The 18,087-nt window shown below is 40.8% G+C and overlaps 1 protein-coding gene across 1 annotated transcript in view; it reads left to right on the top strand.

Annotated features, from left to right (window-relative positions):
* Positions 1-18,087, top strand: part of LOC149274890 (signal peptide, CUB and EGF-like domain-containing protein 1) — a 57,055-nt gene that overhangs the window by 23,582 nt on the left and 15,386 nt on the right. Inside the window, exons 4-6 of the mRNA XM_089505133.1 lie at positions 7,417-7,542; positions 8,177-8,293; positions 11,790-11,879. Coding sequence (XP_089361259.1) covers positions 7,417-7,542; positions 8,177-8,293; positions 11,790-11,879 — 333 coding nt within the window. The remainder of the gene's footprint in view (positions 1-7,416; positions 7,543-8,176; positions 8,294-11,789; positions 11,880-18,087) is intronic.

Genomic DNA, 18,087 nt, shown 5'->3' with positions numbered 1-18,087 from the left:
TTCAGCCCGGCATCTGGCGCATGCTTCGGAATAGCCGCTTGTAACCAAGGAGGAAGCGGCACTAATCTTAAGATTACTGTCGTTATTTTGGTGGTTTACAGCTGGGTTTTGATACATTTTCGTGGCGGGATCTTCCGTGGCTTACGTTTGGCCGCTGAAGCTCGTAGTCTAGTGGTGATGAAGTCTTTTATTTCATTCTCGAAGTATAAAAACTTTTAGGCAAATCCCAAATTCCCCATTGATTTTTCTAATAACCTAAAGTATTGGAGATAATAGAAAAGTAAGATTTATGATAAAAAAATTAAAAAGTCCAGTTTTTCCATTGCTAAACAGCAGCAAATAAAATCTGGTTCCATTTCATTTGGAATTGCCAGTTATTTTTATCCCCCCCCCCCCTCCCTGTAAAGTCACTTTTATAGGAGAAAATAATCTGGCAAAATTTCCTCTGCCATATTCCAAATACCATGTTCCAAAGTTGCATTCTTTAAATTATATTCTTCCAAAGTACACAGGCTAACTATTACCTTTTCTTATAAAAACTATAAAAAATAATAATAATAAAATAAAAAAACAATAATAAATTGTTAAAAAAAAACAACTTTCAGCAGTGGTTTCACCAGGGCCAAACTGTATCTAAATTTATAAAAAAAAAATGTATATCTTTGCACATTTATGAGAAATAAAATATAAAATAATTTTAAAAATATTTTAAATATAAAAAAAAAAAATGTAAAAAGCTTCTTATCACTGAGAAACGAAAAATTGCTACAACTCTGCAATTTATATAAAACAAACAAAAAAAAACCAAACAGAATTGAGAAATGTTTATTTCATCCCGATGTTTTTTGTTTTGTTTAAATGTTCTGTATTCTACGCAGCTTAGTAAAGAAACTTCTTGCTCGTGAGTCGGGCTCATTTATGAAAAGGCCATCAGTTTAATTGGATTTTGCTATATTTCACCTCTTTTTGTTTTTTCTTTTTTTTTTTTTTTTTTTTTTTAAGAATTTTGCAGTAATTGCAAAAATCTGTACATTGAGAAAGCAATTGCCTGAAATTGGCTGAAAGTGCTCTCGGTAAAACGGTTTTCTTGCATTGAGCAAATTAAAGCCAGGCTGTTAAAATACAACAGATGCTCTATTTACTCATCTAATTTATAGACCCGTCAGAAGTTAATTAGGCAGCAACCATTGTAAAAAATAAAAAAAAAGGGGGGGTTTATAGTTAACTTTTTTAGTTAATAAATAAGTCTAGTTAAATTGAGCGGAATTTTCCTTTTAACTTTAAGAATTTCCTTTTTGTTTTCCCTGTAGAGTTTGAAGTTTTATTTATTTATTTATTTATTTTCAACCAATACTGGAAACTCTTGAGGTTTAAAAAAACAACCTTTATGTGACCTTGGTGCCGAGGCTCTCATAGGCTTGTTTTACATGAAGTGAATTAAAATGAATTGAAATTCTTTTTTTAGAATGTGTAACTTTTTGTGTTATATTTATTATAAATTAATATTTTCAGCTTTTTATCATAAAAAATCATTTTTGATCGATCAGTGTAAGTATATTTGGAGATATTTGAAAGTTCACTAAATACACCCATGTAATAGTTTTCAGTTAACATTATATATGTATCTATACCGGGGCAGCAGCCGTCTTAACTTCCTGGATCTGCATGATTATTCCTCCCCATTTAGTCATCTCTCCCCTATTGCTAGGTTGCTGATTGCTGCTGATTGGTTCAGGCAGCCTTTGTCAGTGGAGAAGAAGGGAGAGAACTTCCAGATAGGAAACTGATCACAAAATGCTGGCTCTGCCACGGGCTGCCACCAATTTCAGCTGAAAGTTTCCAAAGCATTTATACCGATTTGATGCACGCATTTTTATGTCTTTCCGCTTTTTTTTTTTTGGTTATTCCTTTCTGTTTGTATGCAATGCGTTGTAGTTTTTGTAAATAAATGCTTGTAAGACACGTTTCGGGCTCGGAAAGGTCTCCGAACAATACGCTTCTTGTCGCGGGACGATATCCAGACTCCCAGACTTGATTCAGAAATTAGGTTTTTTCGGGGGGGGGGGGGTATTACGAAGCTTCCTGGACTCAAATCGCATGAAATGCAAATTATGTGATCCGTTTAGCAGCATCTTCCAGGCTTTGGCTTCGCCGTACGCGGAAAACCGGTAAATCCAATAGAAAAAAGGGATTTAAAAAGCCCCCCCGGAGCCCGGTAGCAGAGATCCGAGCCGCTGCGGTATCGGGGGTTACAGCTAAATATGCGGGAAACATTTTAGAGAAAACATCTCCAAAAAACCCCTCTTTTAGCCTTTTTTTTTTTTCCAGTTTTTTTTTTTTTGTGTATGTTTTTTCCGCTGTCCTCCTTTCCTGGTTCTGTCAGAGCTGTCAGAGTAATTTCCTCGTTCTCCATAGCGAGGCCATGAAATGAGATTACGGAAATTGAATGCACATGTTAATTGTGGCTTTTTGCGTTCTTGTTCAGAGTAAATAGATTAGCGAAAATTTGAAAGGTTTATGGGGTCATTTTAAAATTGCTTATAGTCTTGAGACTCTGCTTTTTTTTTTTTTTTATTTCTTTTTTTTTTTTCTGGTAAAAGAAACAGATTGCAGACCTTCTTTAAGAAATATACAAAGTACATAAAAAAATGTAAGTTTCCATAGCTGACTGTGTATAGAATTAGTGTTCACCATCATAAAAAAAAAAAACTAATTCTTTTTTTAACAGAAAATATAATTCTGTGGCTTTAAGGGGGGTTTATTTTAATTGTTTTGTAAAATGATACATTTTTATAATTTCAGAACATCGTAGATTAAAACGAAATTCCCCACCAGCGTATTGGTGGAGGGGTAGATTGAGGTGGGAGTGATGTCATTGAGCTGGAACACCTCCTACTTTTGGAACGCATTGTCATCTACGCCACGCAATGTTACTGCGCCGTGACATCACTTCCTGTTCTAATCACAGAAGAAGAAGCGTTTAATCTTCCATAAAAGTCAGTGTTTGGGGAGGCCACCAACGCACTGCAGCGTAAAGCATTAAGGAACCTCTTCAGCCAGGATGTATCAGAAATATACTCCAAGTCCTGAAATATCTCCCGTCTTATCCAGTGGAATATTATTGTTGCCGCCATTTATGACATCATCGTAGATGTTTGTTTTCCCATAAATGGAATGCTACAATGTGAGATCTGGTTGCGCTTGCAGATTTTGGTCGCTTTCCTTTAAAACCCATTCAATAATAATATATGAGGAGCATAACCTGGATAAAGCCGAATCTCATCGGCGGACTGTTTGTGGCGGATCGGAAAGAGCAATATCCCCTCGTTTTATCCCCGTAACCCCCGGTGAGAGATCTTTCTCCCTGGTATAGAAGCTCTGGGTCTACGGGGTCTTCATAAATCTCATGTATCGCAACACTACCGAGTATGAGAACAAAAAACCCTTCAACCAGCCTAGAACCCTTCAACCAGCCTAGAACCCTTCCAATCCCGTAATAGTTACCGGCATGACCCTGGTCTCCATGTCCTGATTGGCTGCACCATTAGTATATAATGTCTACGGGACACCAAATAACCTCAAATTGCCTCTCCATAGCGAATATGTAGCACTTTATTATTTATTAAATCTTTTTTTTTTTTTTTTTTTTTTTTTTTTTTTTTGTAGTGTTTAACCAAATCTTGTTGTTCTTGGTTAAAAAAAAAAAACACGTGAAATTTTATTTTGCTCCCTCTTCCAGAGAACAGACCGTTAAAGTCCAGGAGGATGGTGGGAACGCGGGTTATTAATGCAGCCGCGGTTTGGTTTTATTTTTATTTATTTTATTTTATTTTTGGCGTTATTTATACAAAAAAACCGCGAAGCCAGGGGTGGTCAGCCCAGCCTGTTCAGCTCTAGCCAGGCTGCTTATGGCTCAGGAGTTCTGGAGATGGAACAAAGTCTTGACGCGGTGAGAAATTTGCCAAGTGGAAAATTAAGTGCGTATCTGGAAAACACCCCACGATAAAAGGTGTTGGAGAAAGCGCAACAATTTTAGTTTATTTTGTGTAAACGCAATAAATGCAATTTGGCGCCATGACTGTTGACCTTAGAAATTGTTTTCCGTCGTAGCCGTTGAACAACGAAAAAAAAAAATAATAATTTACCCCGCGAGGCCAAGAAAATGGCAAACGGAGGAGCAGAGAAATTGCCCCTTTAACCCTTAAGGTGCCGGGGGGATAGGGTGTGCGAGGGGTAACTCTTTACGTTCGTCCCGGCTACCCTACGACCGTCGATTAAATACCCGCCATTGGGTTCATCCTTGACCTCGGATAAGGTTCTCGGGTCGGAAACGAGATCTTCCTTATCATCTAACTTTTAATCTTTCTCTGTACATTTTTTTTTTTTTTTTTTAAATGTTTTTGAGCTCTTTATTTGTATTTCTGTGGAATAGAATTAAAGTTTGGCTTTGTATCAGTTTCACATTTCATCAGTATTTTTTATTGAGTTTATTTAATTTAGCTTTTTTTATATAGGCTTTTTTTTTTTTTTTTTTGCCATATCTTTGGCTTTGATGATTTTCTCCAATATATCCATGTAATTAGTAAAAATTCATTTATCTGGGCTGCTGATTTCCATTTTGACAGAAGCCTGTGCGGAGTCCTAGAACACGGCTGCCAAATAATTTATACACTTGCTTTATTCTGTACAAAACAAAACTTTTCTTGTAGAAAAAAAAATCTATTCTTTTTTTACCAGTGTTAATAAAAAGAATATATTTTTTTTTAAGGTTAGAAGTAAAGTTAGGGTTTCCAGAAACAATATTAGGTTTTTGTTTTTTTTTTAAACCTGGCTGATGAAATTCTTTTCTGCATTAAATTATTTTTTTTTATTTTAGTAAGTAAAATAATTTATAGTGATATTAAAAAATTATATATATCATAGGTAGATTTTTATTTTTTTGGGAATATGTAAGCCTGGCTGATGGAACGTTAATCTGCATGAAAGTTACAGTTTAAAAATAAATGAGTATGTAAATGTTAAACGAAGAGATGGATTTTCTTTTTTTCTTTCTTTTCGAGAGCCTGTAATGTTTACTTTTCGATACATTTGGCCGCGTCCCGAGTATAAACCAAAACGTCCCGCTTTCATAAGACAGGAAGTCTGCCTCGCGAGTAAAGATTTGTGTTTATCGTATCGTCCGCTGCACTCATAAACACACATGGCGTGCGGGGTTTGTCGGTGATGGGATGGAAGCCTCCCGACGAGGCCGTTTTTGGTTCAGAGACGTGCGTTGTTGGCCCGTTCCCCGTCCAACGTGACTCTGATAAAACTGTCGAGCTGATTACAAAGTTTCTAGGATGGGATTTAATCGGCGTAGCGTGAAGCCATCCCGCATGATGCTTTCCCTAGAAGATTGGAAACGGAACACAGGAGAATTCCGTACGTTTCAGATCAGGGTTGGTTGTTGTTATTTTGTAACAGGAAAGAGTCCTGTTGATCGTCTTCGGATAGCACGCGACGGGACTGGCGTATTTTTGGGGGCGTTGATGATTTGGGTTGTATTGGAGAACTTGATGGTCATCGGGAATGGATGTGGTTTGGAGGATCAAGGCCTTGAAGATGGAAGCTTCCAGTGAGAGGGGTCTTCAGGTGGATTACGGGGACTTGGTCAAGATGTCCGTCCCCGATGGTAGAGCTGACATTGGGAGGCCCTTCCCTCGTTCTTGGGGACCACCAACAGAAGGATCGCTGGGAATCCAACGCTTTAGGGAACCCTAACGATTTCCCTTAAATAGCAAAATGGAAACCAAAATAATTTTTACAAACACTTAGAGTTACAGAAGGCAGTTGGGCGGATGGATGGATGAACAGACGCCATACAGGCGTTCCCTCGCGGGAAATAAAATGCCAAAACCTCTCATTTTAATATGACTCTTTTTTTTTTATTTTTTTGCCTGATTTTTTTATTTTTCAGTGGAAAATCTCATTTTTTTAGAGAGGGGAGGACGATTTCCTTTATCACCTTTGGCTCCCTGAAGCGCTTCCTCTTCTGAGGGAGTGGCTTCACAAGGAGGCAGGGCTAATATGAATAAGGGTGGGTCTAACCCTACAAGGGGTGTGGCTAGCTGCAGGAAGGGCGGGGATAGCTTAAATCAGTTAATTCTTCGACAAATATTTTTTGTAAGATTATTATTTTATTTTTATTTATTATTATTATTTATTTTGTGTAATATGTTCTGATGACCCGTTTCTATTGGTTAAAATGCCCGTACCGTCTGCCTTCCTCTTCTGGATTGGCTGCTTTCAAAATACTTTTTAACTTACTTTACGACTGGCGCAGGACTCCAGGAAATCACATTTGCAGGGTTACGTTTTTTCCCCCAGGCGAGAGTCCGGCTTTAATATAATATAAAATAATGATTTATAATCGCATCCGGCCGTAAGGACTCCGTTTTCCCGTTTAGCCGGAGATAATAGGCTGGATTTAATGTAAAAAATACATCTTAAGTAATCGAATAACAGATAGCAAGAGAAAAAAAAATGAGATTAAAAAACCAGAGACATTGGCCTAAATTCATTAATTAAAGTGGATGTTTGTTTATATTACTATTACTTGGTATAGATTTGGTTTTCCTATTAAATTCGGTGTGTTTATGGGTAATAATGGTTAATTTAGAATTATTGAAAGAAAAAAAAGTTTGTTTTCTTTTATAATTTTTATTTTGCTTTCTTTTGCAAAAAATACTATATTTTATTTATTTTGATGGTCGGAATCCTGTTTACATAAATCTGCGATAAATCTGGAGATCTCTCGCCATGCGCGGCTGGAATATATTCTGCGTTCCTTCACGTTGTGTCATATGACAATTTAAGTGTTCCTGGTAAAAAGTACGAACGAGGTAACAGTTATTGATGACATCACAGCAGGTGATGCTATTTGGGTTCTATGTTGCGTTATAAATTTGGCTTTAACGTTCTCCGCTTTATTCATTTTTTTAAACGGGTGAAATTATTATCATTTTTTTTTTAAAAGTGTAAACAAAAATGGGAAGTGCCATTTCTCAATGATGTCGACTAGCAGGTCACATGACCATGCTGCGGCGCTTTAAATGCCCCTCGTGGGTTGCTCTTCCTCCCCAGCAGAGTATTTGCATCTCTATGAAGGCAGTGGGTATATTGGACAGGAGTGCGGCTTGTAAATAAAGGATAATAGGGATAGTAGTCACCAAGGATTTAGCAATTTATTCGGACCGTGTGATCAGTATTTGAGTAAAAGGAGTGCGAAGAACCTATGACATCATATTCAAGAGTACGACTTCTATGTATTTTGCATTATGATTTGTTGTAAAAAAAAATAATAATAATAATAAAAAAGGTTTGTCTTTTTTTCTGTAAATTACACCTTTTCAGTTAATTACACTCGCTTTTTTCCAGAAGGGATGAACTGTATGAACAAAGACCACGGCTGTGCCCATATCTGCCGCGAGACGTCCAAGGTCGGCGTGGCCTGCGAGTGTCGGCCGGGCTTCGAACTCGCAAAGAACCAGCGCGACTGTACATGTAGGTGGTGTTTTCCCGATGAAGACCGATTTTTAAATGTATCAATTTTTCTCTCTCTCTATCTCTCCCCATCCTCTCTCTATCTATCTCTCCCCATCCCCTCTCTCTCTCTCTGTCTCTCTCCCCCCAAGCCAGACATTGAGACCTCTGTTTTTCTTGATCGTTTTTATCCTGTAAACCATTCCCAATCTTAGTCGCCTCCTCTGAACTCTCTCTCTAAGATGTCAATAAGCTTCTAGATGATTGAGATCTAACCAGAGATCTGTAAAGTAGCAGAACCGCCTTCCTCTTCCTATAAGTAAAGCCTCTAGCTATATACCCGGCACTCTGCTTGTTTATTGCGCCCCTTTGTTCCATCGCCTGCTTACCTTTAAGCACACTATATATATCCTGCTTTTGGATTTTTTACATCCCAAGTGCATTATTTTACATTTATCTACGTTAAACTGCAGCTGCCGCATTTGTCTAATTTTCTTAAATCCTTGACCACTGCAGACGTTGGCACCGCCTGCAGAAAGACCGTACGTCTGAGGCCAATTTCATGATATTTGTTCCAAAGAGAAAAAAAACCCTAATTTCTCTGGGTCATATATGTTTGTTTTTCACATGTGGGGTGTTTTTTTGGCCTAACTAGTAACCTGCAATTATGGGAATGGTGGATGTCAACATACGTGCGATGACACCGAGACGGGCCCCGTCTGCGGCTGTCACCAGAAGTACGCGCTGCACTCAGACGGTAGAACCTGCATCGGTAAGTGGAAGCCATACGTTTTCTAAGAGATCTGGCCCCGTATGCCGCGCATGTTCAATGAGTTCATAAGGTCGCACCTTCGCGATACGTGATTCTAGATTAAACGCCTTGCAAAGAGAGAGAAAATTAACAATACCTCCAGTTACTTTGGCTTAATGTTTAGAAACCTGTGAATTTTATAAAATAGTCGGGGTTTAGTTAAAAATAGAAATAAATTTAAAAAAATGAGCAAAGATAATAGATATAAACTTTCTATTTTCCATTTTCTGCTCAGGAATTGGCATTTTATAGCAGCCATGTTTCCGCTGATATCTTCCCATCTGTGCATTTCCTGGTCGGCGACCGACTTGAGTTTCAACTGGCTTCTGATTGATTGATTGATTGATTGGCCAATCAGAATACAGCTGCAAATTCAAACGTGTCGGTTTTTTTTTCTTTCGGCAGCAAAACTTCAGGACTTTATCAAAAGTAAAATCAGAGATGTTTAATAATTCACAGCCCCTGTATGTGGCCATAAGACTGTATGTATCATTTATATATGGGCATCATTGGCCCTTTAATTATGGCTCTCCTATGGTCCAAAATACTAATAACAGATCTCCAGAGTATTTTTTCATGTATAAAGAGCTTGTGTGTTTGGTGATTTTAGGGTTAACGGTATAAGTTGGTCCAAAATAAATTGATCAGGGTCAGTCTTGGTGCCAGGATAGTCGGGCACTAAGCGGAACGCACGGGGCTGCGGTGGAAGCCTCCACCATGCGTGGGAAACGAGCGCCGGCGTTCTATGCCAGCCATGGTGTGTTTGGAGGCAACTATAAGGGCCTTCCTGCCTGGTGCCCTGTTTGGTCGGCGACCGGCGCTGTCCTTGATCTCCCAGGAAGGCCAAGTTGCTCCCCGGGTTGGATTTTTTTTTTTTATTTGTCTGATTTTATAAATTGTGTCTAAAATGTTTTCTTGATGCGTCCAGAATCCCCAGGAGTTTTGTGTCTCTGAAAGGCCCTGAAATATTCACATTTTTATCCCAAGATACGAAAGATTTCGGCCAACATATTCATAAAAACGTGGGGCAGGACCTCCACGAGAATTATTTTCCCGTATGTCACGTGTTTGAGGACTAACCTTATAAATCATACATCGGATTATTAACTCAATTTATCCTTTAAATTATTTTCATTAATTAAAAATCTATTTAAAAAAAATCAATTATTTTAAAATCCTTTTATTTCTTTTAATTATTCCTTAATGCGAAACAAACATTCTATATGGGAAAACACTCAGGAATATCATTTATTACCGTTTTTTTATGTTGTTTTTTTTTTCTTATGTGTACGTTGGGTCCTTTTTTTTTTTTTTTTTTTTATTCCAAATTAAATTCTCAATTCAGTTGCTGTTTCCTAATCAATAATTCTTAAATTTCAAATTCTTAAACAATATATCGTTTGATTTGTCGTGTAAATAATTGTTGGTTTGTGTAATAGAATTCCGGTACATTGTTGCGTTGGATACATTGTTGCAACCTGTTTATCTTCTCGCATTGTATTTTTTAAAATTATTTTTATCGTGTATATTTCTGTAAGACAATTTTTAACTCTTTCCTTCCCAAAATTAGATAATTTCCGCAGTAATTTTTTTATTTTTTTTGTGTGTATCTCCTTCATTCTGATTTACCTTGCTTTCTGGTGATGGTCTCTGATTGCCTGTCTTGTCTGAAACAAAACAAAACAAAAAAACCTATATATAAAAATAAGATGTTTACGAAAATAATTTTTTTGCTGATTTTATATATATATATATATATATGTGTGTGTATATATATATATATATAAAAAAAAAAAAAAAAGAACCTCGTTTGCAGCCTGATCTCATCTAGAACTTGTCAAATGTCTTCTTCATCATGTAGTGCGGCCGGAGATAGCCTTCCTTCCCCGCGTCCTGCGCCTTGCCAGCTTGCGTGTTGCGTGTTGCATCAATGCAAGCCCGCAACATATCTGTAATCCTAGTTCAATCATCTCTAATGCGTTGTCTGTTTGCCTGACTTATTCCCTCTTTTATTTCGTTCGCTGCATGTCAAATCTATATTATAAAGCAGAGCCGTTCCCTGCACCCTCCCCCCTCTAACAATGCCTTTTTTTCTTCCTTTTTCTTCCTTTTTTTTTCTTTTTTTTTTTTTACTGTTTTTTTTTTTTTTTGTTTGTCCCGGCTTTGCTTGGAGAGCCAATAACGCAAAGATTCTTCATATTTTTTTTTTTAAAGCCGAAGTATCACGTAATCTTTTTAAATAATCGGAATACGGGTCTGTCTCCCACTCCGGGGGTTAAAGGACGGCGATGACTTCATTTATACATAAAGACGTTTAGATGCCGAGCTGGGGATCCCAGCGGATTTAGCGTCTTTTGGCTTTCGCCGCTAGCTGGCCATAAACGCATCGATGGGAAGATGCTAAACATGGAATTCTAGAGCAAAAAAGGAAAAAAATATATATAATATTTAAAAAAAAGGCTCTTTAATAGATATTTAAGAGTTACTGTCCCTTTAAGCCGCATATTAAATCCCATCCTCCAAAATTCTGTCCCTTTGCCCCGCTCTTATGATGCGTCAGTGATTGGTAACTTCCTATTGGCCACTCTGTGCCATGCTCCCAGCCAATAAGAAGCAGAGGTACCTCGCTCGCTATGCACGGGGGGGTGCTTTGGCAGAGGGACCATTTAAAGGGACCCCCGAGGTTTGTATGTGAACCGACACTGCTCCCCCCCCCCCGGGGTGAAATAAACGACGGGAGTGATACTTCTCCTTTAATCTCCTTTCAGAACCTCTGTGTGTATTATTAACCCTTGCTGTGGTAGCCTCCTCCTCGCTCTTTGTACCCCCCCCCCCCGCTGCCCTTCACGTCTCCCCTCGCTGGGCTTTTTCTTGCTTCACTGCATGTTGACCGATTTTATTAGAATCTGTTATTTATTTTTTTTGCGACATCTAAATGTCAACTTTTTAAACACATTCCATGGACAAGCAGGCAACCAGCACTGCCCCGAGTCATCTCCTTTCCTCTTTTTTTATTGATTTTTTTCCTCTATAATGTAATATTTCTGTTTATTTGCATGTTCCGTGTGCCCGCTGTACGTTTCCGTTATTAAATGTTCTCTCGGAATTGTCTAATAACCACCCATCACCGGCTCTGTCTCCCTCTATGTGGCCGCTGCCGGTCAGCCCCCCCCCTCCGACGGCTCTCTTTTTTTTGCCGACGACCCGTTCTTGCGCGTTCTCACACTAACCGGCGTGTGTGTTAAGAGTTTAACGCCTTTACTCCTCGGCCGCTAATAATTCCTACTTTTGGGGGTTTACTTCGGGATTAACACCCTCCTCGGCTGAGGATTTCGGGGCTCCCCGGGGGTGGGCTTCGGTTGTGCGTGCGCAGGGAGCTGTGTGACAGGCGGTAGAGGTTTTTTTGGGCTTTTGATTAACCAAATGCTCCATGTTTGTCCTTTACTTTGTGTTTTAGAAAAGGATGAGGCTGCAATTGAGAGTTCTGAGTACAATTCCACGTCATTAGCTGATGTGGACAAGCGTGTGAAACGGCGCCTCCTTATGGGTAAACATTTTCTTCACTTTTCCGTGTTTCCCGGAGTGTGTCGTAAAAGTGTCATTTTATGTTCCTTGTGTGTGTGTTGAATGTGCACCGGAGATAATTCCTGTTGGGTCCAAAGATCTTTCCGAGTCGTTCTTCAGTTTTTCTTTTCTTTTAATTAATTTTCTACCTTTCCCTCGTCAGCCTTCGCCGCATCCCAGGGGGGGGGGGGGGTGGGGGGGGTTTTGGCGTAAAAAAATAAAATAAAAAAACCTTAGAGCTTTAAAATAATAGTTGACTTTCGACTTGAAATAAAGTTAAATAATTATTAATTAATGGGGAATTAAAATCTTTTTACCCCGGGCCAAGTCCGCCTGGTTCCTGGATACAGTTTTGGGGGTTTTTTGGACTGCGCTGCGTGATATTCACACGGGGGCCAAGATGGCTTCAGCCGCAGCACTTGGTCAGATCGTTGGTCAGATGCCCACAGTGCCCGAGGGCCAAGGAATCTCCAGTCCGGTCCGGGTTGGCTTATGTTCCCGGTCGTTCTTGGGCCGTTCCGTCTTGCTGAACCCGTCGCCATGTCGAAGGTTAAGCGTACGGCCCGTGGTCTGTGGTCTTGTGGGCGCAACAAGCCGTTGGTGGAATATCCTCGAGGAGATCCGGTCACCGGGGGGGGGGGGCAGAACGTTGTCGGAACCGGTAACATCACAAATACGATGAATTACCCCGCGGAGAACAGAGACGGGGTTCCTCTCCCTGTGAGTGGCTGCCCTAGGGGTTAACCAGATGGGAGTCCATGGTAACAAAAAACATTAAAAAAACAAGCTGTTTTGGGGGGTTTATGGGCTTTTGTCTTAAAGTTCAATAGAAATATTGAAGTAGAAGGAAAAAAGATTGTTTTTAGTGTTTTTGCGTAAAGGAAAACCAAGACAAACAAATTCTGCCTCTAAACGATAACTTTCGGACTTTTTCTCGATGTCGTAACTAACTTTTTGGGGAGAAGTGGAGGTTTTTCCGCCGCGGAGGTTTCGCTCATCACCAGGCGCGTTGTTAAAGTTGCTGAAATGATGGAAATCACCACATTTTTCTGCCACTTTTGGCGAAAAGTTTTCTCCATTCCAACATTTAGCGTTTAAACGGCTGGTGGGCTGCGGGGGGTTCTGCGCGGTTTGGGCCCCCAGGAACCCCTTTCCCTGTCTGTACCTCCTAGGAATGCCCATAGGATATTAAACTGCAAAGCCCGTGACACTCAGCCAACCTCACGCCGATCGGCATCCCTATCCAAGCAAACTGTTGCCATGGTCACCAACGTCCGATTCATATCATATCTGTCTTATTTTCTCCTTCTCCTTTTTAAACCGCCCCCCAAAAATGAATAATCGCGACCGATGGCCTTAACCCCGCATTCCTTTATTTGCGACCAAGTTGCCGATGGCCTCGTGCGGCCGCCTTCGCCCCGGTTCTTTCTCAGAGGTCACGAAGCCGCCATCCCCGTTTATATGGCCCTGGCAGGCATCTGGTCTCCATTAGAACAAATAAAAGCTCGTAATGCGCGCGCCGCGGCCGCCGGGATATCGGCCCCGTGCCCCCGCGTGATCGCTCGCTGCGGCTCCCTGCCCTTTGCACCTTGTTCGGAATCGCAGGACGGATTGTTATTGTATTTTTTTTTTAATTATTATTATTTCTCCTTGAAGCTTTGGTTTTAGGAATTTTGGGGCCCCGCTGAAAATTTAAGGATTTTGCTTGTTTTGGCCAAGGGCCCCCAGCTGTCAAATGAACCATAGAGGGGAATCTTTACTGGGACGCTCAGCGGACGTGGGGCCCCCAACCATCTGCAGGCTTCGCAACGTGGAAATTCCGCACTCTGCTTCCCTTACCAATCCATCTACGCAAAGCAACGTATTTATCTTCCCAAATCTTCTTTTTCCCCCCCATAATATAAAGTTTTCAGGCAGCTGCATATCAGCCGTTTGTATGATTCTCGCTCTGTTATCTGATCCCCGATCTACTAAACCCCCCCTACTCCTTATCATACTGCCTGTGGGGACCAATAGAATGACTCAGTCTTAATCACCCAGCCGGACTCTCTGACTAATGAAAGTCTATGGAGGAACGGACTTCATTAGCATCGCCATAAAGCGTCAGCTCAGTGTGGTGTTTGAGCCGGGAGTCACCCAAAATATCACATGACTGACAGCAACGGAGGCTCCAGATAAGAGGTTATTACTGTATACAGTGCTGGGGGTTATATTACTGTATACAGCGCTGGGGGTTATATTACTGTATACAGTGCTGGGGGGTTATATTACTGTATACAGCGCTGGGGGTTATATTACTGTATACAGTGCTGGGGGGTTATATTACTGTATACAGCGCTGGGGGTTATATTACTGTATACAGTGCTGGGGGGTTATATTACTGTATACAGCGCTGGGGGTTATATTACTGTATACAGCACTGGGGGTTATATTACTGTATACAGCGCTGGGGGGTTATATTATTGTATACAGCGCTGGGGGTTATATTACTGTATACAGCGCTGGGGGTTATATTACTGTATACAGCGCTGGGGGTTATATTACTGTATACAGCGCTGGGGGGTTATATTACTGTATACAGCGCTGGGGGTTATATTACTGTATACAGCGCTGGGGGGTTATATTATTGTATACAGCGCTGGGGGTTATATTACTGTATACAGCGCTGGGGGGTTATATTACTGTATACAGCGCTGGGGGTTATATTACTGTATACAGCGCTGGGGGGTTATATTACTGTATACAGCGCTGGGGGTTATATTACTGTATACAGCGCTGGGGGGTTATATTACTGTATACAGTGCTGGGGGTTATATTACTGTATACAGTGCTGGGGGTTATATTACTGTATACAGTGCTGGGGGTTATATTACTGTATACAGTGCTGGGGGTTATATTACTGTATACAGTGCTGGGGGGTTATATTACTGTATACAGTGCTGGGGGGTTATATTACTGTATACAGCGCTGGGGGTTATATTACTGTATACAGCGCTGGGGGTTATATTACTGTATACAGCGCTGGGGGGTTATATTACTGTATACAGCACTGGGGGTTATATTACTGTATACAGTGCTGGGGGGTTATATTACTGTATACAGCGCTGGGGGGTTATATTATTGTATACAGCGCTGGGGGTTATATTACTGTATACAGCGCTGGGGGGTTATATTACTGTATACAGCGCTGGGGGTTATATTACTGTATACAGCGCTGGGGGGTTATATTACTGTATACAGCGCTGGGGGTTATATTACTGTATACAGCGCTGGGGGTTATATTACTGTATACAGCGCTGGGGGGTTATATTACTGTATACAGCGCTGGGGGGTTATATTACTGTATACAGTGCTGGGGGTTATATTACTGTATACAGTGCTGGGGGTTATATTACTGTATACAGTGCTGGGGGTTATATTACTGTATACAGTGCTGGGGGTTATATTACTGTATACAGTGCTGGGGGTTATATTACTGTATACAGTGCTGGGGGGTTATATTACTGTATACAGCGCTGGGGGTTATATTACTGTATACAGCGCTGGGGGTTATATTACTGTATACAGCGCTGGGGGGTTATATTACTGTATACAGCGCTGGGGGTTATATTACTGTATACAGCGCTGGGGGTTATATTACTGTATACAGCGCTGGGGGTTATATTACTGTATACAGCGCTGGGGGTTATTACTGTATACAGCGCTGGGGGTTATATTACTGTATACAGCGCTGGGGGTTATATTACTGTATACAGCGCTGGGGGTTATATTACTGTATACAGCGCTGGGGGTTATATTACTGTATACAGTGCTGGGGGGTTGTATTACTGTATACAGCGCTGGGGGTTATATTACTGTATACAGTGCTGGGGGGTTATATTACTGTATACAGCGCTGGGGGTTATATTACTGTATACAGCGCTGGGGGGTTATATTACTGTATACAGCGCTGGGGGGTTATATTACTGTATACAGCGATGGGGGTTATATTACTGTATACAGCGATGGGGGTTATATTACTGTATACAGCGCTGGGGGGTTATATTACTGTATACAGCGCTGGGGGGTTATATTACTGTATACAGCACTGGGGGTTATATTACTGTATACAGCGCTGGGGGGTTATATTGTATACAGCGCTGGGGGTTATATTACTGTATACAGCGCTGGGGGTTATATTACTGTATACAGCGCTGGGGGTTATATTACTGTATACAGCGCTGGGGGGTTATATTACTGTATACAGCGCTGGGGGTTATATTACTGTATACAGTGCTGGGGGTTATATTACTGTATACAGTGCTGGGGGTTATATTACTGTATACAGCGCTGGGGGTTATATTACTGTATATAGCGCTGGGGGACGGGAGATTTTTTACTGTTGGACTTTCCCTTTAAACTACCACATTTTGGCATTTTTTTACTTTTTTGCCCATGTTTTCGGTCTGTATTAATAAAGAGTAATTCTGACGCGAAGTCCTAACATGGAACAGCAAGTAAGAACATTCTGTCGATCTACGTGGTAACTTCACACCCTAGAATCTTTTTTTAATTTTTTTTTTTTTTTGGTGGATTATGTATGTTTTTAATCACAGCCCCATAGTGGATATATGGACAGCCCTTCCAGCAGGAGTGGTTAAACATTACATAGAAAGCATCGGAAAGGACCCGGCACTCCCCCCCTCCCGGATGCTGGAGAATTTAATATTTGGGGCAAACTATAGAAAATAGTGAAAATACTTTTTAGTTCAAAGCCTCTTCTCAATCCATCCTTCATGGGACCCGAAACGTTCGACCCCCCCCCCTGTACCCGGTACACAAAAAACACCAAGTGGGGAGCCGTAGCAGAGTTCGAGGCTACCTTGTAGCAGAGTTCGAGGCTACCTTGTAGCAGAGTTCGAGGCTACCTTGTAGCAGAGTTCGAGGCTACCTTGTAGCAGAGTTCGAGGCTACCTTGTAGCCTCTGAATCATGAAAAGAATCGACGTTCTGTTCCTCCTTTTGTTTTTCTGTTCAAACATCGCCTCGCCTGCCGTTTGGGGTTCGTGTTTTTTTATTCCTGACGCTTTCCGCGCAGGTGAATCGCGATCCTTGTTTACTCGCCTGTCAGACGTTTTCATCTTTAGCTTTTGTTCCATTAAGCGCTGAAAAGGATTAAAAGGAGCTCGTCGGTCCTCTGCACGCAGGGAACTTACAGTAACCCCCGAGCGGCCCGTCAGACGCTCTGAGCAATGGTTTTTGTTCTGCCCTCCGGCGGCGGCGGGATCAGCGCGAGTTTGCGTGGAATCGCGTCTTTGTTCTCTTTTTTGTTGTTATGTCAATTGTCACAAAAAATATTGCGGTCCTTTCTACCCCCATTCTATTTACAGAATTTAATGAGAATCTTTTCTAAAGCTCAGTGGTGACCCCGTTTACAGCGAGTGGCCCAAAAAAAAAAAAAAAAAAAGGGAAAAATATTTATTATTATTATTTTTGACATTTAAATGCATAATTTTTAAATTTTTTTGGTGAAATTTTCTTTTTGTGAAACGGATGCGTTTTGGGAGTTGAGGACCTTGAGGTTTTTATATTTTATCGTTATATAATCTTTATATGTTGCCGTAGCTGCTAAATAGTTAATACAGGATTATTATCAGGATTATATTATTATTATCGGCGGAGCGCGGACTTTGGAACGAGTCGTTAAAAAGTCTATGAACTGGCACGGGCGGGAGATGGAAGCCGCTCGAAAATTCACACGTTGGGTCGATGTGGATCCGCCTTCCATTTTATTATTCGCTATAAACAGTATAATAGGGTATAAAAAAGTTAATATTTTAGATTTTTTGCTTGGTCTGCTCTTTTTAGAATACTCATCGTTGAAAATCAAGGGCCACGTCGGCCGAAACCTCTGATTAGTTGATCTCTGGTAGGAGGCTCCTGGCCCCTGGGTTGCTTTGATTATAGAGTTTGGCCCTCAAGGGCCATAACCAGGCCAGATTTTCTGGATATCCCAGTTTAAGCACATGCTTCTCAATAAAAGTGGATGTGGAACGGATTAAGTTGCTTGTGATCAAAGCAGAGATTTACTTAACTCCTGGTCTGTCTGCGGCCCTCGGGGCCTGGAGTTCAACACCACCAAGCATAGTTCTAGAAACAATCATGACCCCGGCTCTGGATCCTTGCTGTGGTCCTTCAGTGGGTCTGGACTAG

The sequence above is a fragment of the Sceloporus occidentalis genome, unplaced genomic scaffold (assembly GCF_023333645.1).
Source record: "Sceloporus occidentalis isolate IW3139 unplaced genomic scaffold, rSceOcc1.0.p SCAF_313, whole genome shotgun sequence".
Lineage (NCBI taxonomy): Eukaryota > Metazoa > Chordata > Lepidosauria > Squamata > Phrynosomatidae > Sceloporus > Sceloporus occidentalis.
The sequence above is the reverse complement of the archived record's forward strand: the minus strand, read 5'-3'. Positions and strand labels throughout refer to the sequence as shown.